The following is a 21429-nucleotide window of genomic DNA, read 5'->3' as shown; positions in this document are numbered from 1 at the left end:
CACAGTGGCCGGATCAGAAAGGGACCTGTGAGCTGTCACCGAATCACCTGAGCTCTGAACTCAGCCTGGGCCTGGGGTCCCTGGCGCCCTCTCCAGATGCAGCTCTGCGGGTCACAGAAAGGCCTTGCGGTCGGGCCCTGGAACTCGTCTTTCTGCCCCCGTGCCTGCTCCTGGACGGCCCACATCTCTCCTGGCAGCCTGGCTTCCAGGGCTGTGTGACCTCAGCCCGGTCACTTAACCTCTCCGATCTCTGGGGCACCATCTGCTTTTTAAAGTGGAAACACGGGGCTTCTACTTTGTGCATCAGGATACTTCGCCAGGTTCAAGGCAGGGGTCCCACGCAGGGACCGCCGGAGTTGTCCACAGAGGCCCGACCGCTTCCAGGAGGGCCACTTCAGTGCTGCCCGGAACAGCGGCTAAAGGCTGTCCATGAAAAGCCCTTTCTCTGCGCGCCCCTCCGTCACCCTCTGACCTTTCTCTTTTGAAGAGCTGAGCACACAGCCCTCACCCCCAAAGCAGCCTGGGAAATCCCCATGCCGGGGTGCTGGGCTTGGGTCACCCTGGACACTGTCCTTTGTCCTTACCAGGAGCTGGTGAAAGCAGGTGAGCTCACACACTCGGTGAACGTGCCCCTTCGCGGGGCCGGCGGGCCATCAGTGTCTTCTGCCCGGTGCGGGACACGGGTCGGGGCAGTCCCTCCTCTCTGCCCCCGTCTCTCCGCCTCTGAACTCTGCCTTCTGCCACCAGGCACAGCAGGGCTCGGATCACGCGGCCCTGTGCCCCACGGGCACCCCGGCACCTGCCTCCTGTGGCTCCAGCTTGTGGTGGCCGGGCTGGGCGCTCAGATCTGGAAGGTCCCAGAGCTCCCGGCCTCCCTTCCTCCTGTCCCCTGCCAGTGTGTGCCCAAGGAAGTTTATGGAAAGTTCTGCATTTTCCGCCCCTTTGACATTTGCGGGCTGCGGGCACCATGAGAACGAGAAGCTTCTACAGAACCAGCTTTTCTCAATCCATGGGCAGCCCTTGGTCCACAGCAACCGGTCCCAATAGGTCAGAGGTCACTGGGGGCCACAGGCTGGCAGCTGACATTTACAAAGTCATGCTTTTCCTGCTGCTTGGACACACAGGTGCCAGTTCCCGGAGGAGCTTCTGGACCCAAGCGGGCACCACCACGAAGGCTCTTCTGCGAGTGGCGTGGAGGGCACGGGCCAGCCTGGATGGGGCGGGAGAGCTGCTTGCCCGGAGCATGGAATTCATGACAGGGAGTCAGGACAACTTTTCTTGCAGCATTTCAAAGTCAAAATGAAGGTACGCAGGTCAAAAGGAACAAATTACCAACATTTCACACAACGCCAGGAAGACCCTGACCCTGACCCCGGGGGTCCCTGGCCCAGTAGCCCTCGAGGGCTGTCCCTGCCCACTGTCCCCTGGTGCAAGGTGGCCTCACCACTTTGGGCGGCCAGGTGGGCGTGAGAGGTTGACGCTCAATCGACCCACATCTGGAAAGCAGGGCCCTCACTTTTGTCCTGGGAGCGGGTGGTAACTCAGCCGCCCACTTCCGGTCCAGTGGCCCAGGGGCCCAGAAAGGAAGCCAGCTGAGCCGGCCTCCTCCTCCAGAAGGTCCCAGAGGGATGCAGCTCGGCCCGGCTCCGCGTGGCATCTGATCTCTGTTCTTGCCTGGTCCTGTGGAAGTCGCTGTCCCCTGGTGATGTCCAGCTGGCCTGGCTCAAGGTCCTCCTCTCCCAGCCCCGTGGCCTGGTACCCAACGGGTCTCCTCCAGCGGGTGCCCCTGGAGGGCAGGGCAGGCAGCCGGAAGCCTGCCTCAGGCCTGGCCAGTGCACAAGGGACTTAGTGGCCCTGGACTGGAACCCGAGTCCAAGCATAGCCCTAGGGATGGGGGCGTCCAGCGGTCCTCTTCCCAGACCCTGTCTGCGGCCCCCAGCTCTGCCACAGACGGGTGGTGGAAACAGTGTGACCGTCCCGGTCACCTCCTCTGCATTAGCTGTCCGCGCCCTGCTGGCCCCCGACACCTGCAGGTCCCCCAATTTCCTGCCCTCAGGCGGAAAGCTGGGCGGGGGAGGGGCTCCGGTGGGCGGCCCCGTACCGCGGGGACCCCCTGCCAGGCGGAAGGGACGCGCGGCAGGGTGTCGTGGGCAGAAGGAAGCGAGGAACAAGACAGCAAGGCCCTCGGCCACGGGCAAGGCAGCTCGGGGAACCGAAGGGAGAGCCCCACACCAGCCGCCCCCTAAACTCTCCACCGGAAGCTCGCGTGGTGGCCTGGCATCCGCATAATCCAGGCACAAGCTAGGGGCGGGATCCGCGAGGTTCGCGCCGCGACTGTAAACAAAGGGGCGGGCGCATTTAAACACCTCGTCCGCGACGGTGAGTTACAGACCCTCAGCCAGGACGGCGCTGAGGGTCTCCGCGCGGCTTCAGAGCCCGCCGGAGCTTGCAGACCCGCAGATGAGGCGCGCAGGGTCGGTCCCATTCCGGGGCGGGGACGCACGTGGGCGGCGCCGGGGCGGGGACAGGGGAGGGGGCGGCGCCTAGAAAAGGAGGTGCTGGCGGGGGTGCGGGCAGCGGGGTGAGACCGGGCCAGGCTGGGGCGCAGGGTGCGGGCGCAGGCCCGACCCGCTCTCCGCTGCGGCCGAGTGAGGTGCAGGAGCCCCCCCGGAGCTGGGCGCCCGCGCCCCGCGCCCCCAGACATGGTGGGCCACCTGCATCTGCAGGGCATGGGCAGCCTGAAGGAGCACAGCCGCGAGGGCCAGCTGGACAGCCCCGACTCCGGGCTGCCCCCCAGCCCCAGCCCCAGCCCGCCCTTCGACGCCCAGGCGCCTGGCATCCTCGACAGTGCACAGGTGGGGGGCGCCGGTGCCGCGCCGGAGCCCCCCGGACCGGCAGAGGACAGAGCGGTAAGGATGCACCCCCTCCTGCAGAAACGGGGGTGGGGGCAGTGGCAGCCGCGAGGGCTGCGCTCCCTGCGCCCCCAGGTGGAGGTGGCCATCTACAGCCCCTCCCCAGGTGGGGACCGCCCCAGCGGACCTGGGCACCCGAAGAGCCCTCTCCCGCGGTGGGCTTCTCTAAGGAGCCACTGTTAGGGCTCAGGGGTTCAGGGGGCTGGGTGGGGGTGGGGAGTAGCGCCTGCGATCCCCACAGGGGCCGCCTGCCCCAGGCGGCTGGAGGCAGAGATCGAGCGTGCTGTGGACCTCTGTCCCCAGGTTCCCCTGCTGCCCAGTGGTCCCATTTGCTGTCCCTGCTGCCACTGTGAAACTTTCCTAAACTAAGGCAGACGGTAACCCTTCCTTCCCGGCCGGAGGGCTGTCGACGTGGAGCCTGCGGCGGTGCTGGGGCGGCTGCAGCCCCCGTGGGGAGCCAGGAGAGGGGCCTCCTGCGGGTGCCGCTGAGTCCTGCGTGGGCCCAGGCGGGGACCCAGCTGGGCAGCTGGACGGGACGGCGTGGCGGGGGCACGGGAAATGACTTGGGGAAATGTCAGGCTGAAAGAGGTGGCGGTCATTGCCGATCCCAGGGGTGTTTTCCCACGTGGACCTCCCTAGCACCCTAGTACAGTGAGTCCTCGACTTTGCTGCCCATGGGAGGCATGTGGGGAGCCCCGGAGGAGGACCCATGCTTCCCCCGTGCCCGTGTGTCTTCACTGTGTGGATGCCGGGCATAACCGGGCGTCGAGAGTTAACGAATCTCCCCAGGTGCTTTGAGTGCGCAGTGGAGTTGGGAAACCGCTATCTTCCACCAAATTCCTGCAGTGAACTTGAACTTGGCCTCTCCTTCGGGAGGGTTGGGGCGCCGCCGGGCCGCTGGGGGCTGGCAGGGGTCCCGGGGTGACCGGGGCTGTGTGCAGTGGTCTGCTCTCGTGGTCCGAGGGGGCCAGTTTCCTGCAGCGGTGACCCAGACTTGGCCCAGCCCCTCAGGGGAAGCGGAGCTGCATGTGTGGCTGGTGTCGCTGGCCGCCGCCAGGGCTCCGAGCAGGGGGACGAGGGGCTGTCTGGGTGTCCTCCTCGTCCGCCTGCCCCAGGGCTCCTCCGCCGCGTGTGCGGGGTGCCTCGCCGACTGCCAGGCCAGCAGTGGCGGCCGCCGCAACGGCGTGTCAGGCCTGCTCGTCTTGGCCGAGCTGTGGTGCTTGGTTTTTCTCTTCCTCTTTCATACATGCTGGCTGTGGAACTGGGCCGCCCTGGAAGGGAAGCTGGGCCCCTTCTGCGCAGGTGACGTACCACCCGGCACCCCGAGCCGTCCTCCACGCCGGGAGCAGGCCTGAGCTTTCCTCTCGTCTTCTCATTTAGTGTTCACCGTATGCCCTTGACAGTCTGTGCTCCTTTATCCCCACTTTCCGGAGGAGGAAAACTGAGGCACAGAGAAGGTTAGCAACTTGCTCAAAGCTGCGACAGCAGTGGGTAGGTGGCCGTGCCGGCACAGCACCCGGGGACACTGGCTCCAGAATTTGCCCTCAAACCTGACATTCTCCAGCCTTGCACTGTATAGCTGATTACTTTTTTTCAAAAAATTTAATAAAAATAACAAAATGGGTAGGTACCTATGGAGCTTGAGATGCTACCATCAATAAAGAGAGCAAGTGGTTGCCACGGCAACCCCCAGGCGTAGCTGGGCTCACCACCCCCTGACCAACCCCAGGGTACTGCCCTCCCCGCTGTGACAGCTAAGTGTTGCCGGTCTGGGGTTCACAGCGCCCAATCTCGGGGACCTTGGGCCTGACGGTTTCAAGTGCTCCGGAAGTATCCGGGCCAGGTTTCCTTGGCGTCGCCCCTTTGCTGTGTCATTCCATCCAGGGTGGACGCCTGGTTACTGACACCGCCTCATCTGAATTAGTGGCGCCATCTCAACCAGGGGTGCGGGTGCAGTCCTGTCCCCCACCCCCAGCCACCCAGGTCCTCAGCATCTGTCGCCCCCGGCACGATCCTGGCCCTGACTGCTGGATTAGCACGTGCCTCTCCTCCTCGGAGCCCCCACTCTAAGAAGCCTCAGGACAGTTTCCCAAGGACAAGGGGTCTCCATATAGAAGAGGCAGGGGACAGGGACCAGGGCAGGGACAGATGGGCCCCCTCCCCCACCCGGCCGTGGGTTTTCCGGTTCACTGTGGGCGCAAAGGCAGGAGTGTCCCCGATAATGCCACGCCACACAGAGACCTACCACGTGCCACACACAGCCTGGGGCCAGGGCACACAGCAGTAAATGTATATCCACCAACTTGTATCCACCAACTTGTATCCACGAAGCGCCGTCGGGCAGGGCCACAAGCACCCCTCTGACGGGAAGCTGGGGGGGAGGTGGGGAGGGGCAGCTGCTTTGGACAGGTGGCCCAGGAAGTGATGCTCAGCAGAAACCTGTGCGTAACCGGGCGGACAGGCTTGCAGGGCTGAAGTGTGGCTCGGGCTGAAAGGGCAGTGCAGAGGGCCTGGGGCAGGAAGCAAGCAGAGCGTGCGGCTGGAGCCAGGCGGGCGAGGCGGGCGGAAAGTGGCCTTTTGTGTCTTGAGGGCCCTGTCTGTGTGGGCAGTGAGCCGGGCAAGGGCATCTGCAGATGAGGCAGGAGAGAACTCGCGGCAGTTCTGTCACAGCAGAGTGATGGCCAGCGTCCTTCCCCGCCCCTCCGTCCTGCCCGCAGAGCTGTGGGCATTAGGTGCGCACGCAGGGGCTGTGCCTCTCCCTGCTGACGTGAGCGGTGCCCGTCCCACTTCCCTGACCCATGGAGGCCAAGGGGCACTGGCACCTGGCGTGGCGTTCTCTGTGTTGCTTAGAACAGCCCCAGGGAGGGCGAGGGGGGGTGTGTAACAACGGAGGGGGCGGGCGCTGTCACCATCTCCGTGCAGCAGTGCGTTGCTCCTGGCTCCCGGCCCTGCTGTCACTTCCGCCCCGCTGGTTGGGAGCCCTGCTGGGTGGCATCTGGAGGACGGTGGAGGACGGTGGCGGTGAGCAGCGCCGTGGCCGTTCCTGACCATGCTGTGGCTGCTCAGGGCTGGGCCGTCACCCCAGGACGCCGGGGTCTTCTCATTTCTGTTTCTGGTCTGCGAGGGGGAAGCCGAGAACAAGAGAGGAGACCACAGGAGCTCGGGAGTGAGTGCCGGGGCTGGGGAAGGACAGACGGACAGGCAGACAGGTGGATGAAGAGATGGACAGACAGGCGGATGGAGGGAAAAGAACAGAGGGATGGACAGGTGCACAGACGGGTGCACAGATGGATGGACAAATTGACAGGTGGTAGGCGGGCAAATGAACAGACGAATGGACAGGTGGCTGTGTGGACAGACAAGCTGATGGATGGATAGATGGGCGGATGGATAGATGGATGGATATGGATGGGCAGAGTGGATGGATGGATGGATGGACAGAGTAGATGGATGGATGGATGGATGGTTGGACAGGTGGATGGACAGACAGTGGATGAATGGATGGATGGACAAACGGACAAATAGTGGATGGGCAGATGGGTGGATGGATAGATAGGTGGGGACACAGACAGACGGACGAACAGATGAAGAAGACGGGCTCGGCCACGCCCCGGCAGGTTCACGTGCAGGTGTTAGCGCTCGTGCGTGGTGCCCACACTGGGCGGCCAGGGCGGAGCAGCCGTTGCGGGGAGGGAGGCGGTGGGGAGAGCAGCTCGCTGTGCGCAGGGCCCCTGCGCCTCCCATGGTCTCTGCCCCAGCTGTGTGCGCGGCTCGCAGCTTCCTCCGTGGCTGGACGGTGAGGAGACAGAGGCCACGCCCTCCGGCTGCTCTGAAGTGAGGGAGCGAGCGGGAGCCACCCTCGGGAGGAAGGGGCCACCGGCTGGGCCAGAAGCCGCTCTGCCCTGGGGACCCTGACCCTAGGTGGTGGCTGTCCCGGGTGGTCGCTGTGTCGGGCCTCTACAAGGGCAGGGCCGGCTCTCTGGGGACAGAAAGCGGCCGCTGTCTCAGAGCTGCCCCGTCCGTGTGAGCTGGGCCTTCAGGAAGGAGCACAGGGAGAGGGGGAGCTGGTCCTCGTGTCCAGCAGGTCCCGCAGGCGCCTGTCCCTGCTTGCCAGGGCTGCGGCCAAGGGCTGCATCCGGGGTCATAGGTCGGCAGACGGCCATGCTCACAGTTCCAGAGGCCCGGGGTCGGGACGCAAGGGTGCACGGCTGTCTTGGGTCCCTTGGCTTGTAGAGGTGTCGGGTCAGCCCCCGTCCCAGCTTCACCTGGCCTTGTCCTCTGCCAGGTGAGGACACCTGGCCTCTCCCTCTCTGAAGAACACAGCTCGCTCGACTCTGGCTCCCCAGGCCCTGCCTTGGTGGCCCTTCCTCGCCTGGTCTGGAGGGTGTTCTGTGTGCCTGCGATGGTCCCTTCGCCGGGCTTTGTAGAGGAGCTGTCCCCTGCTAGAGGGCTCCCTGGCCGTCTTGTTCTGTCTAGGACCGATGGGGGGACTGCATGACACTGCTGCAACTTTGGCGCGAGTCCCTGCCAGGGCCAGAACTGCAGTCAGGCGGGGCCGGCAGCGCCTGGCACCGGGCTCGCGCTACCGTGCCTTATCTTCGGGCCTCGGGCTGTGGCCTCAGGCACCGTGTGTACCTTCGGGCTTCCTTCCAGCCAGGCCTTCACCTGCTCCAGGGAGGCGCATGAGTCACCGGTGGGGTCGGCCATGGCCTCTGCACCCTGCCCGCCCGGGGGTCCACCGCCCACGGGCCCAGGGTGTTTCCAGCTGCCCAGCCTCAAATAAGCTCTCCGGGGCTCAGGAGGGATCTGGGCACCCAGGCAGGCAGGAAGAGGGAGTCCGGGAGATCCCAGCTTGTTTGTTCCTGCAGCGCCCACACCAGACTACGTGGGAGCCCGAGCCCCAGGAAGCCCCAGCCGGTGTCCCAGGCCTCCCAGCAGGCCCCCACCAGGAATGAGCCCGAGGCAGCCTTGGGACGGTGTGGTGGGGCCGGGCCTGGCCCAGGCTGTGAATCGCACCTGACTGCTGGCTGCAGCCCAAGGGGCGCAAGATCCAGCTGGGGTGGGGCCGCCTTCATGTTGCCCCCTTTTGTAGGAGAGCCCTGGGGTGCTGCAGCTCAGGTGCCCTTTGGACAGAGAATCGTTTCCGTAAATACTGAGGGGTGGACCCGACAGTGAGCCACGCGAGGCACTGCAGGTCGCGGGGTTGCCTCTGGGCCTCGGAACGGCCACGGTTGACCCCTCTTTGTCTGAGAACGGGGTCCTGTCCTTGTGCGGCTGTTCCCTGCTCTGCCCCTGTCCCTTTCTCCAGCGAGGAGCCAGGAGCCACAGCCTGTCAGGGCTTCGGCCGCTGAGGAGGAGGAGTTTAAGCCGAGACCAAGAGCGGTCCTAGGCCCTGGCCCTCTCTGCCCTTCCTGTCCGGGGGTCCCCTGTCCTCTGCCGTAAGGACACGGTCATTGGAACGGGCCCCTCCCCCAGTCCAGGATGGCCACACCGCGAGACCCATTCGCAGGTTCTGGTGGACGTGACTTCGGGGTGCTGTTCAGCCCCGGACCCCGTCTCTACTCCCGGCTGTCTCCGTGGTGTCCTTGCCCTGCCCGCTGTGGTTCTCATGGTCATCTGTGGGGCTGTCCGGTCTTGGCTACCAGGTCCCCACACACACCTGCGCCCCATTTCATCACTCCCCCCTCCGTCCTCAGAGGATAACTAGTAATAAAGCAGAACACCACACTGAAATAAAACTACTTAAAATTTACATTGTTTTCAGGCCAAAGTTGACCATGGGTAACTGCAAGTGCTTGAAGTGGGACCTCAGACAAGGGGGATGACTGTGAGGGCCCTGCAGGCCTCAGTGACAGACGGACAGGGATTTCCCTGGGGTGGGGGAGGGGTAAGGAAGCCCCAAAGTGGAGTCGGGGGTACAGAGTCCTTCAGGAGGGAAGGATAGCAGAGGGGACAGCAGAAGTGTCCCCACATTGGCTTCAGGCTGGGCCATGGGCACAAGGGCGTCTGTGTTTTCAGAATCGGTCTGAGGCAAAATTGACGGCTTCAGGCATGGCTTGACGTAGGCCATCAACAACGTGGGCAAGACTGACCCTGTCGCCACCTCTGACCCTGCACTCCTTGGTGTTGCTGTGGGCAGCACCCTGTGGGCTGGACATGCTGTCCAGGACGCTGGCTCCCAGGGCTTGGTGTGGCCAGCGCTGTCGCCAAGACCATTCCCAGGTCTCCTCCCAGAGACGTGTGGGGACCAGGGCGCAGGCTAGGGATGGGAGCGGGGGCCAGATGGGCTTGGGGAAGCCGAGGTTCCTGGACCCCAGGCCCACCTCACTGGCTATCTGCACCTCTCCCCGCAGGCCCCTCTCCCCTGGCACAACGCCGCGGTAGCCGAGATGAGGCCCCGGATGCTGCCGGTGGTGTTCGGGGAGACCATCGAGGTGGACCCGGAACCCACGCACGAGATCCGGTGAGTGGGCTGTGGGGGCGGGGGCAGTGTGCCAGGCGTGGACCGGGCAGCCCTGGGATGTGGCCCCGTGACAGGCGCTGATTGATTTCCTGGGGGCTCAGGGACACCACCAGTCGCCGCGGGCCACTCTTTCGGGGCCGCTGATGTCTCACAGCTGCAGGAAGAGCAGGAGGAGCCCAAGCACCCCAGTCACCCCGTGCTGCGGGGCCTGGCCCGGGCTTCCCGCACTGGCTCTACATAGATCGGTTCTTTTGGGGGACCCATTAGAGAAAAGATTGGTGACATTCTGCCCTTTCGCCCCAAAGACACCGCTATCCAATCCTCTTCCGGTCCACATCTCACCCCCTGCCCCAATACTGTCCCGTCTGGCCTGCTTTAAAGCCAGTCTGGGCCCAAAGGAGGTCCCCTTTTTAAAATTTTTTTGAAATAGTGTCCTGCTGAATCGCCAAGCTGTCCGGGCTGGGCTTGCGCTTGGCGGCCCTCCCTCGGCAGCTTCCCACCGCAGGGACGATCGCAGGCCTGCGCCGCCGCACTGGTTTCTGCCTCTTTAGTCTGCCCCGAGCTGGGTCGACGCCGCAGGCTTTCTGTGCCCTTCCCGACCTTGACATTTCAAGGTCGGGGGAGCCCAGGGGCCTCGGAGTGCGGCGTGGGTGGGCGCCAGGGTCCTGTCCCGGGCTCACGGAAGCCGCTCCTCCGTCCCAGCTGCAACTCCGAGGTCAAGTACGCGTCCGAGAGGCACTTCCGGGACAAGGTGTTCTATGCGCCGGTGCCCACGGTCACGGGCTACAGCGAGACCATCGTGGCAGCACCCAACTGCACGTGGCGCAGCTTCCGCAGCCAGCTGACCCTGGAGCCGCGGCCGCGCGCGCTGCTCTTCCGCAGCACGACCATCATCTTCCCCAAGCGCGCGCGCGGCTCCTTCCGCACCACCCTGCACTGCAGCCTGGGCCGGCCGCGGCGCTCCTTCACCGCCAGCGTGCAGCTGCGCCTGTGCGGGGCGCCCGCCGCGCTCTGACCCTGCCGGCCGCTGTCCTGGGCGCAGCTACCGTGTCCGGGGTGGGGGACCCAGCGAACGCCCCGCGGCACTGAGGCGGAGGGGGCGCACGGGCCGTGGCAGTGCCCGCAGGCGACCCGAGGTGCCCCTGCAGCCGGGGACAGCCCCGAGCGCCCCCAGCACAGCAGCGCCCCACTCCCGCGGGGGTCTGGCTCTGCGTCTGTGTGGGAGGGGAGGGGGACCCTCGGCCCGCCCCAGGGTGTGGAGGGCCGGCAGCTCAGCGTGGCCGGGAGGACCTTGAGCCTGGGCCTGGCAAAGGCCGCGGCAGTGGGAGGGGCTGGGGCACTGGCCTCTGGGTGTCCTGTGGCCCCCAGGGCAGAAGGTTTGGGGCCATGCAGCTGAAGGGAGGTCGCGGGGCAGAGGGTCGAGCCTCACTCAGACGCGCCTGGCTGGCTCTTCTGGCCGCCTTTAGGACTGAGCCACTTCAGCCTCGAGGGCGCTCTGCCAGGGGCCGACGGGAGACACGGAAGCTGCTAGAAATGCTGCCGACCCCTCGCTGAGGCCCAGTCTATGCAGCACCCCCGCCCCGCTCAGCCATGACCTCAAGAGAAATTGCGGGGCCCACCGTCCTCCAGCCGCCAGCTCCCGCCGTGACGGAGTCGGCGCCCACCCCGTGACAGGCCGGGCAAGCTCCAGGGAGGAGCAGGGGCCGCACAGACTCAACTCCAGTGGGTGGCATGGGTCAGGCTGCCCACAGCCTGGGGCTGCCCGATGGGGCACTGAATCCCTGCTGTGCCCACGGCGGCCTGCCTGCCTCCCTCCTCCCCAGCCCGAAGGCACCAGTAGCCCCAGGGCTGCCCCTCTCCCCTGGCAGCACCAGGAGGGGCAAGCTGGGCCTGGGCTTGGGCCCCCTCGGTGGGGCGGCAGGGTCCCTTGGGTGGTGACCTCCAGATTTCTCTGTCTGCACAGAGAGTACATCCAGCGGTGCCTTGTGACCAACAGGTACCTTCAGAAGCCAGTGACTGTCTTAATAAAATGTGCAACCCAGAGGGGAGCTGCTCCATGTGACGTCCTTCTCCCAACCCCCACGCGCCAGTCGAGCAGACATGGAGGGGTGGGCAGGTGTGACCCGGCCAAGGATGGGCCAGGCGGAGGGGCCCGGGGCTGCCAGCTCTGAGGCACAGGGATAGGGTGGTGGAGGTGACCTGCGCTGAGACCTGTGGTCCACCTCCTTGTAGCTCCTGTCTGAGCCCCTATCAGGGCAGAAGGACCAGATCTGAGGCCAGCTCTGAGGCACAGGGATAGGGTGGTGGAGGTGACCTGCGCTGAGACCTGTGGTCCACCTCCTTGTAGCTCCTGTCTGAGCCCCTATCAGGGCAGAAGGACCAGATCTGAGGCCAGCTCTGAGGCACAGGGATAGGGTGGTGGAGGTGACCTGCGCTGAGACCTGTGGTCCACCTCCTTGTAGCTCCTGTCTGAGCCCCTATCAGGGCAGAAGGACCAGATCTGCGGCCAGCTCCACACTGCCACCTGGCTGCCGGCCTCAGAACTGCAGCCAGGCTCAGGGCCCCGTGGGGTGGCTTGGGACCCAGGGCAGACAGGAATACACGGCTGAGTTCACACGGGACACACCCTGCGTGGCTCTGAGGCCCTCAACCCCTCTGCCCTAGAGCAGAGGCTTGTAGGGTGAGTTTGGGGCATCCCGGGGTCGCCTGGGATGCAGACACCTCCCACATGCACCCTCAGAATACAAATCCCCAGCCAAGATGCCACCGGGGCTTGGACACTGGGTGCTGGAAGCTTGGGGCTATAGCCGGGGCAGGGGTTGGACTTGCACCTCCAGGGGCCCAGGCCCCTACCCAGTGAGCCTCCAAGGCCCAGTGGCTTGGTTACTCTGCTGGGCAGGGCGGAGACCCAGGCCACGCCGTCCGAGCCTGGAAGCACGGCACGAACCCTGTCCTGGGGCAGGTGAGGTGGCCCCGCGGCACCTGGGTCCCTGGGCTGTGTGGCTCGGGGACAGCTTGCAGGAAGAGCACGAAGGAGCAGGGCTTTGCAGCCCCGCCTGTGGTGCCCTCTCGGCTGAGAAGCCACCTGGGCCTGTTGCCCACAGCCCTTCGTGGGTGGCTCTGGCAGCCTGCATGCCCAGCTCCCCTTGAGGCTGAGTGGGACACAGCCTGGGCAGTCCTTGCCCCACAATGGCCCCAGGAAGGGGTGACCCGAAGGCGCTCTGGTCTCCACCCTGGGACAGGGTTGGCGCTTACAGCCCACGTAGCGGAAGTGGCTCAAGCCAAGGGTGGTCTCTCTCCTCCCTGGGAGCCTGTGAGGGCGGCTGGACCGGGACAGGATGGGCACAGCAGGCGGGCACATTTTCTCCAGCAGCCTCGGCTCAGCCCCCAGCTTGGCTCTGGCCACTTCACCCCGACCAGGGACAGGTGGGCACAGAGTGGGAGGGCCGCGCGGGTCAGGCAGCAGGGCCTGCAGGGAAGGAGCGGGGCTGGGGGGCCAGGCCCGGGGCGAGGACATCCACGGCAGAGCCCCAGCTCTGAGGAGAGGGCGAGGCTCTTCCGGGACTTTGCACCCGGGCCGTGATGGCAGGGGTGACACTCAGCCCGACCTGGCAGGGCCATGTGCCTGCCCCGGGGTTTAAAGCAAGAGGGACAGACCGGGGCGACACTTCTCACCTCGGGACACAGTGGAAGGCAGACACGGAGCACGCTTCCCAGGTAGGACTTGACAGCCGACACTCACCGTGGCGTAAATTCCTCACACACTCCCCGTGGGCCTGACAGACGTCCTCAGCGTGGTGTGAGTAACACACGCTCTGCGCGGCCAGTCTCACCCCAGGGGTGCACACCACACCCCTCCCATGCGAATGCAGCACACCCTCACCACAGTGTGGCCACCACACCAGGGCTGCAACCACGAGCACCCTCGCATGGGGGAACGCTCACACACTCACCACCGGCGTGCCGGCCTGAGACGTCACTGTCGGGCACGAATACCTCATGCAGCCACCATGGACGTGACAGCTGGACACCCTCACTGAGGGTGAGTATCTGACACTCTCATCACAGGTCTGAATACTCAACACCCTCCCCACGGGCGTCCTCACCGAGAGTGAATATCCAACCTCCAGCGGGGTGCTCGTACCCCACGGCTCGGGTGACACCCTTCCCAAAGCAGCGGCGGCCCTCCAGGGCCACACGCCCGCCCCACCCTTCAGTTCCCACCTGCCTACCCTCCTGCCAGTGCAAAACAGAAGAAACCCTGGCGACTCGAGTATAATTTGCTTTTAATTAGAACAACGTGTGTAAATGACAGAACGCCACCGCCGTGCGCAGGTGGCGGCCACAGAATACGCATCAAACTCATTCTGCCCAAGGAAGGGGGCGGGAGGAGGCGGAGGGCTCGCGAACAGGTGGCCCCGGCCCCTCGGTGGGGTCACCGCCCGACGGCCGCACACGGCCCCTGAACGGTAAGCGGATGGGAAGCAGAGCAGCAATAATACTGGGTGAGTCCTTCCTTGCGTAAAACATCTGAATTAATTCATTGAAGGTATCAAAAATATACCCTGTAAACCAATACACCATGTACACCCGCCTCTCCTTCCCGCAGCCACGGCACCGCCTGCGTGCGGAGAAACGTCCCGGTCCGCGGCGTCTGCCCGCTGCGGCTGCCCGGCCAGCCTGACCTGGCTTCCAGCAGTCCCATGGGCTGGGGCGGCCTGCAGGCCGCGACGGGAGCCCCAGAGGCCGGACGGGGCCTGTGTCCGTCTGTCCAGAGCACTAAGCAGGATGGGAGGCAGAGCAGAGGGAGGGCGCGGGGGCCGCTAGCTTGGATTAGACTTTGGTTCCAAATGTGTTAGGGGAGGCAGTGGCGTGGAGGTGCGTGGTCGTCCTGCTGTGGGTCCCTGGCCGCCCTGGCCGCACGCGGCCGCTGCACGTCCGCCGTGCCCTCCTCTCCCCTCCCCTCCCGAGCACCAGGTGATCGTCCCCTGAGAAAGGTCACTGCACAGGGCCAGCCCGGGTGGGAGTCGTAGTTAAGGCTTTAGACAGGCAAGGATGCCGGCTCCGGACGGACGGACGGACGGACGGACGAACGCACGCACGCACGGGTGGGCGGGCTCGGGGCTCCTTCCTCGCTGGGCGCTCCTGCGCGCTGGGACCCGGCACCGGCCGCGCCGGCGGTCACTCACTGTCGGACAGTGTCTCGTACTGCGAGCACAGCAGCGGCTTGGGCTCCTCCTCCCAGGCGTGGTGGACCCCAGCGAGGGGCCCGCTGCCCGCGGGGAGGCCGGGCGGGGGCGGCGAGGCCATGACTCCCGCCTGCAGCCGCATGATCAGGGGGTTGTAGGGGAATGGCGTGGAGCCTGCAGGAAGACAGGGAGATGGCTCAGGAAGCCCCCGATGGCCGGGTGGACCCCCAGGTACGTGCTGGCCACACCGCCTGACAACTGCCCCTGGCCCTTCTGTCCAGCAGCTGCCCAGGGACCTTCGGATTCACTTCCCTCCCAGACTGCTGCAGGGCTGCGGGTGAACCCCACTTCATGAAAGGAAACCCAGGTCCCCACACGGCCGCTGCCACCCCTGAATCCTGGTCCCTGCCCCGCTCCAGCCCCCTTCTCTCCCTGGGCCGCACGGCCCAGAGTGCAACCGTGTCCTCCAAGGCAGCGTGTCACCCACTCCCCGACAGCTCCCACGCCCGCCGCGCCCACCTGCGGACGAGGGCCGGTCCTCCCACACGCGGCTGGTGAGCGGCGTCCGGCGGCTGCAGTCCCCCTCTGAGTGCACCGAGGAGACCGAGGGTGGCCGGTCCCCGGACGCCGGGCCCGGGGCTGGCGACTTGGCTTTCCTGCTGCTGGGCCTGCCAGAGACCTTGGCCTTCCCACCGCCACCTGCAGGGAGGACGGGACGAGGGAGTGTTGGACAGTGACGGCGGCACCGGTACTACAGGGACAGTGGGGACGGGAGGGCCAAGTCCTGCCTGCCACGGGGAAGCCACCTGCTGCTTGAGCCCTCTGGGGAGGGGGCTATGATGACCCCTGGCCCCAGCAAGGTTGACCAGATGGCTGGACCCAGCCCGGAGCTGGAGGAAGGGATCACAACACCCCTGGTTGCCCTGCAGCCCTGAGGTCACGGCCCTCAGCGTGACACCAGGGCCGACAGGCTATGACCCTTGTGCAATAACCAGGACCCCGAGGCCAAGTCAGACCCCGCTTAGTCCAGAACTTCTCGTAGCCCCGGTGTCCAGATCGGACAACGGAGCCTAAAGCCCTTGCTCAGCTCCTCAGCAGCGGCAAGGAATGCCGGGCACCGGGCGCTGACCGGCTGCCGTCCCTACGCCCTGTCCTTGCAGCACAGGTGGGTCCTCTCCCGCCCAGCGTCCCCCAGGAGCCAGCCGGTGGCCTGGCGGGGGGCGGGGCAGGGCGTGGGCAGCGGTGTCAGCGTCTGCAGAAGCAGCAGCAGCGCCAGGGAGGGGTGGACACCGGGTGTCGCCCAGCTCGGGATTAGCGAACTACAGAACAACGTCCAGTGCGCACGGAGAGTCTAAGCTGGAAGCTCGAAGGATCAGAGGGCACAGGAGCGAAGATTAATAACACCGGCGGGCGGGCGGGACAGACGGGGCAGGCGGGGCGGCCGCAGACCTGGCGAGGTGAGCGCGGGGTCGCTCCGTCCGTCAGCAGCGGTTACGGGCATAGCGGCCGTGGGCAGGCTGGCACTGGCATTCAGAGGGTTAAAAGCATTGGCGCCGAGCGGCGGGGGCTCTTCCCACTGATCATATTTACCCATGAGCGCCTTTCTAATTATGGCCTCCAGCCCCATGTTGGTGCTGGCATGCTCCGGCACCGCCTGGCTTCTACAGGTCATAAGGCCTGGGATGGAGAGAGACAGACAGACAGACGGACAACACACACGGGCCGGGCCGGGAGCCAGAGGGGCGCAGGGGGGGAAGAGGAGGAGGAGGAAGAGGAGAGAGAATACACAGTGAGCACATTTCGCAAAGCAACACGTCTCGTCATTTCCCTCCCCCTCGGCCTGCGGGGTGGTGGTGGCGGTGGGGGCTCCTAAGGGCTCCCCAGAAGCGCTGGGTGTTCCTCGGCAGCGGAGCCAGGGAGGGGGCAGGCCCTCGGCCTCGATCCTTCTCTGCCGTGGGGAGTCGGGAGCCCCTGCTGGACTCCAGGCCCAACCCGGCTGCTGCTGCTGTCAACTCCAGCGGCGTCCAAGCGGAGCCGAGGGGCAGCTGGCCTGGCCGGGGAGGGGTGGCTGGGGCCTGGCATGGAGCCGGAGCTGGGTACTGACGGGGGCGGAACGGGGTCTGTGGGTGGAGACACAGCCTGGCTCCTCTGGGGGCTGGGAAGGGACCCAGAGGAGGACGGTGGCTCGATGTCCCGGCCAGACCCCCACACTGGGCCTGCCTCCCCGCCCCCCACCCAGGAGCCAGAGGAGAAAGAGGTGCAGAGACAACGGGGTGGGTTCGCAGCCATGCAGTTAGTGCATGCGGGGGACAGAGCCAGAGACAGCTGACGACCACTCCGCCCAGCCCCAGCTGGCCTGGCCCGTGACAAGGACAAAGTAGTGGACTCTACCACCCCGTGCCCGGACACTCCCTCGGGACCCCCTGCTCGTCCCGCTCAGCTCTTCTTTCTGTGTCCCAGGTTCCCTTTCTCTTTGCCTCGTGAACCGCCCTGGGGGACCTCTGCAGACCCGGCGGGGCAGGGGCCTCTTCTTGACACTCTGGTCACCCGGCCGGACTTGGCCTTGCAGGGGAGCCCCAGCCCGTCCTGCCCGCCCGAGGGAACTGGACACCTTCCAGGCAGACAGTGGGAACATCGAGGGGCCCCACGGTGAGGGCTCGAGTGTTCCCTTCAAAGCTCTGCTTCTGGGTGGCGGCCGCGGCAGCTAGAGCAGTCGGCTGCGCTCTGTCCATGCCGCCTCTCCCCAGCATTAGAACAAGCCGCATTCATCAAGAACAACCAGGATTTCCAACAAGGGTGAAGAAAAAGGTCAAAAGCCTGCGCATTTAGCTGACACGGGAAGGCAGAAACGCCGCAGTGTGACCACTGGCCCGATGGCTGCTGGGGCGGGGCCACGAGAGCCCCAAGGCCATGAGCTCAGGGCCCGGCAGAACTGGGCTCGGGCTGGCGTTTCTCTGCGGAAGGCCAAGTCTGAGCACCAGAGGAGACACCTGGGAGACGTTTTAAAATTTTTTTATTAAACTGCTTTAAGGAAAAAAAATCAGCTGGGCGTGGAGGCACACGCCTATAATCCAGCATTCTAAGAGGCTGAGGCAGAAGGACTCCAAGTCTGAGCCCAGTTGGGGAACTTAGTGAGACCACTTCTCAAAATAAATCAGGAAGCAAAGGCTAGGAATGCAGCTCAGTGCAAAGGTCCTGGGTTCTACCCGCAGTTCCACCGGAAAAATAAAAAATCGAAAGTAATTTACATCCAAGGTTTGGCCCGCATCTCGGCTGTAGGGCTCATGCACTCTGACCCGCACGTACGCTGGGGTGGCTACGGCTACGCCAAGATCCAGGACACTCGACAAACTGCTTTTTAAGCGCCTGTTCCCACCAAACGTTTCCACCCCGGGGCTTCGCGAAGCTCCCGTGTACATCTCGTCTGGGGAGACGACGGACCCAGTTGGGACCCCCACTGGAGCCCTGATGACTCTCGGGAACGTCCGAAAGGCCGTCCTTTGCTCGTCGCGCGCCTGGGGCTTAAGGTCCCTGATGTCCACCTGCCCCTCTGGCCTTGGCTTCCACAGAAGGACCAGCGTCCTTCAGCACTCTAGGCACAGACCCCACCCGCACCCCAGCCCCGCGGCCCCCCACAGTGTCTTCTGCCTTGGCTTCAGGCGCCACTGCAAACGCACCCCTGGGGGGCAGCGGAAATCCAAGCACTACACAAGTCTGACATTTTGGCTTCCTGCTATGCGTGGATTTTACGCCCACCTCCCAAGTGCGTCTGCATTTGATGTGGCAAAACCTAAAATACAGTTCCCCGGCTCCCTGGCTGGGCTGCTTAAGAGAAACGGTGCCCCTGGCTGCGAAGTTCTGCGCCTCAACCCCAGGCCAGATGTGCGGATCCCATCAGAGACGCCAAGCCCGGCCCGGCCCAAGGCTCAGTGCGTGCAGGCAGCCTTGACCGCGACCCTGACCTGCTCGCGCAGCAGGGAGCACACAGCTGGCCCTGCTGCGTGACTGGCTCCTACCGCACGCTGCCTGACCCTGGGGGAGGGACTGTCCTTGAACTAGGGCAGCAGCTGGGTGGGGTGCAGGACGTTACCTGCTCCGGTGATGGCTGGCATGTTGAAGATCTCTGTCCCAGGCTGGCCAATATCTGCAGTGGGGACGACAAGACGGGTAAGACCCAGGGCCCACAAGTCCCTGAGCTCACCCGCCGCCACCTGTCTGTGTGCGACACCCGAGCGGCCTCGATCTGTCCCGACCCTGCAGTGTCACAGGTCTGGGGCTGCAACTCGGTGGTGCTCCTAACTAACCCGCTCCCTGGGGGCACTGAGGCTGCCGGTCCCGGGCCGCCCAGAAAGGGTGGAGCCATGGCATCTACCCAGGCTGCCCCGCGACGGGGCCACTCTGTCCAGCAGAGACTAGACGCCAGGCACTGCGCTAGGGATGAGTCCACGCCTAGCAACCACGGCAAGGGAAGAGGGAAGCCACGCGGTGAGGCCGCACCCCTGGCGCCTGGTCCCAGGACACTGTGGCCGAACGTTCACTGGGCACCTCCTGTGCTCGGCACGGCACCAGGTGCCAATTGTACATCATGGAGAAAGACTAAAAAAAAAAGTTTGAGCCAGGCAGGGTGGTGCACGCCTGTAATCCCAGCACCTGGGAGGCTGAGGCGGGAGGGTCGGCTTGAATTTGAGGCCAGCCCAGGCTACCGGGTGGTCTTGCCCATGCTGGAACCCCGCTGCCCCTTACTGTATTCCGGCTCGTTTCGGTTGTGGGTGTTGAGCTTCTTGTTGATCTCCTGCTTCTTAGACTTGACCATGGCAGAGTTGCTCTCGGTCAGCTTGCTGAAGAAGGCAGGCGGCTGGCTGGTGTTGCCTGGAGACTTGGAGCCCATCCTGCCGTGAGGATCGTACACCCGGGTCAGCTACCTCGGTGCTGGCTTTGCACGCCTTGGGTGACGAGGTGCTCACTCCCTGTGCTGCCAGGAAGTCGAGGACCAGCCCTCTCCCTCCCATGGCTATGTGCCCCCGTCAGGAGGCCAGATCCCCTGGACGCCCGGCCTTGGGAAGGGCTGTGCCCCGGGGGAGTACCTGGGCTCTGCCTGCTCGCCGTCCCGGTACAGCAGCGGGTACATGGCACTCCGGGGGTGCCCTGGCTCCGCCACGCTCTCTGGCGGAGACACGGGCTCAATGCCATCCTCACCGCCCAGGACCAACGCCTTGCTTGGTTCTGGAGACCTGGGCCGAGAGGTGTGTGGTCAGAGCTCTGTCCTGCAGGGGCTGCCCCTCCACCCCGCCAACTTGGCACTCAGCCAGGGCAGGGCACGGGTCTCTCAACAGACAATGCAGACTGTGCGTGGCCTGGGCCCTGTCCTTCCCCAGCACCCTTTACACCCCAGAGCAGGCAGGAAGATCGCAAGTGCAAACCCAGCCTAGGCAACTTGGTGACTTCATAATCCCGATTCAAAATAGACAGTGCTAGGGGCACCGCTCCACGCAAGGCCCCAGGTTCCAGCCCCAGCACTGCGCTCCCCACAGTAACGCTCCCCGGCCTGGGCAGGGTGAGTGTGTGCCTGGATGCATGGCACGTGCGTGGGTGGACACAGGTGTGTGCACTGCATACACGCTGGAGGCTGCGCCCCCGGGCGGGTGAGTTCCTGCTAAGGCCCCAGTTCTTCACCTGCGGCATGATGGACCCGCGTCTCTGGATGATCCCCCACCGCTCTGAGCCCGGGCCTCAGTTTCCACCTGTGCAGTGCACCAGGCCGGCGCCCCTCTCAGCTCACCTCTTGCCCCCCTCGCTGTGTGGGGAGCCGCGGGCCGGGGTGCCGTGCTCAGGGGGTGGGAGGTAGAGGTCGCTGGGTGGGCGGCGGAGGTCCAGCACCGGGCAGCTGGCTCCGGGGAAGGAGTAGAGCGGGGCGGGCAGGGGCGCGCCGAGTTGCTGCGGGTGGTGGCGTGTGTAGTCCTGCGTGATGACCTCCTGTGGACAGGGGCAAGGTCAGCAGCGGCTCTGGAGACGGGCCGGGTCCCCGGCTGACTGCAGACCTGCCCACCGCCCTGCCCACTGCCTTCTGTGCCTCCAGGTCCTGTGGGCACCGGGAAGGCCAGGCCTCAGGCTGGACCTGAGTGGCCCGCACCAAGGCCTGTGAAGATTGGGGTGCTCTCTGGGGAGTGGGTCCCACCCAGCCACCTGCCAGGACAGGGGTCCATGTGCACCCCTCCCTCCCTGGTAGGGGATGGGTAGTTACACTGATGTGCTGTGCCAGGGTGACCACCCGCTGGTGACCTTTGACCCCTGGGGCAGTCTGAAGCAGCGGGCTGGATGCTGGCTGGCTCTCGGGCAGCTGCCGCAGGTGCGGGAGGTGGGTGGCTTCCCCTCCAAGCTTCCCAGAGCCTGCAGGGAGAGTGGGGTCGATGAGGGGGTGCCTCAGATCCCCCCATCTTCGTGACAGGGTCATGGCTGTCTCTGCCTCATGGAGAGGGGTACCTGGCTGTTTGTGCCGCAGCTCTCCCTCCAGGTGGCCCTTGTCCAGCTCCTCCAGGTGCTTGGGGAGCCCCTTGTCATGGGTCAGGCTGGGGGAGCTCACTGGGCTGACAGCCTCCACCCCTTCGGGGCTGTAGCCATGGTAACCTGCAAAAGGCGGGGCCAAGATGAGAGGCGGGGCTGCACCGAGGGGTGGGGCTTCCCTCCCTGGCTGTAGCCATGGTAACCTGCAAGGGGCGGGGCCGGCTCAGAGATGGGGTTGTGTCCAGGGGCAGGGCTGCCCTCCCTGGCTGGCTGGGGCCCTGGGATGGAGGGGGTTCAGACAAGGCTGGGTGTGAACCCCAGTGAGCCAGAGGGGCTGGAAGCAGACAGGGCAGAGGAAGGAGTC

At 65.3% G+C, this 21429-nt stretch overlaps 2 protein-coding genes across 13 annotated transcripts in view; one reads left to right on the top strand and one right to left on the bottom strand.

Moving 5' to 3' along the window:
- Positions 1-1330: 1330 nt before the first annotated feature.
- LOC102011120 (filamin-interacting protein FAM101A) lies at positions 1331-11418 on the top strand. Of its 3 annotated transcripts, XM_005403011.2 has the most exons (4): positions 1331-2474; positions 2727-2909; positions 9266-9375; positions 10078-11418. In XM_005403011.2, the coding sequence occupies exons 2-4, from the start codon at positions 2730-2732 to the stop codon at positions 10388-10390; spliced, it is 603 nt and encodes a 200-aa protein (XP_005403068.1). In that variant the 5' UTR covers positions 1331-2474; positions 2727-2729; the 3' UTR covers positions 10391-11418. The 3 variants fall into 3 exon arrangements, with proteins under 3 accessions (XP_005403068.1, XP_005403067.1, XP_013359093.1); XM_005403010.2 differs by lacking the exon at positions 1331-2474 and having other exon boundaries at positions 2543-2909; XM_013503639.1 differs by lacking the exons at positions 1331-2474; positions 2727-2909 and adding an exon at positions 5827-6078.
- A 2226-nt stretch (positions 11419-13644) lies between these two features.
- Positions 13645-21429, bottom strand: part of Ncor2 (nuclear receptor corepressor 2) — a 104367-nt gene continuing 96582 nt past the window's right edge. For 6 of the 10 annotated variants that reach the window (XM_013503630.1, XM_005403008.2, XM_013503631.1 and 3 more), the window contains 9 exons: positions 21045-21188; positions 20806-20951; positions 20344-20537; positions 19649-19795; positions 19308-19453; positions 18655-18708; positions 16014-16241; positions 15084-15263; positions 13645-14738 (listed from right to left, as the gene is read on the bottom strand). In XM_013503630.1, the coding sequence (XP_013359084.1) occupies positions 14557-14738; positions 15084-15263; positions 16014-16241; positions 18655-18708; positions 19308-19453; positions 19649-19795; positions 20344-20537; positions 20806-20951; positions 21045-21188 (1421 nt within the window). In that variant the 3' untranslated portion in view covers positions 13645-14556. The remainder of the gene's footprint in view (positions 14739-15083; positions 15264-16013; positions 16242-18654; positions 18709-19307; positions 19454-19648; positions 19796-20343; positions 20538-20805; positions 20952-21044; positions 21189-21429) is intronic. The other 4 variants (XM_013503633.1, XM_013503635.1, XM_013503638.1 and 1 more) reach the window with 2 other exon arrangements.

The sequence above is a fragment of the Chinchilla lanigera genome, unplaced genomic scaffold (assembly GCF_000276665.1).
Source record: "Chinchilla lanigera isolate Chin_1 unplaced genomic scaffold, ChiLan1.0 scaffold00081, whole genome shotgun sequence".
Lineage (NCBI taxonomy): Eukaryota > Metazoa > Chordata > Mammalia > Rodentia > Chinchillidae > Chinchilla > Chinchilla lanigera.
This window is presented reverse-complemented; position numbering and strand designations above follow the sequence as displayed.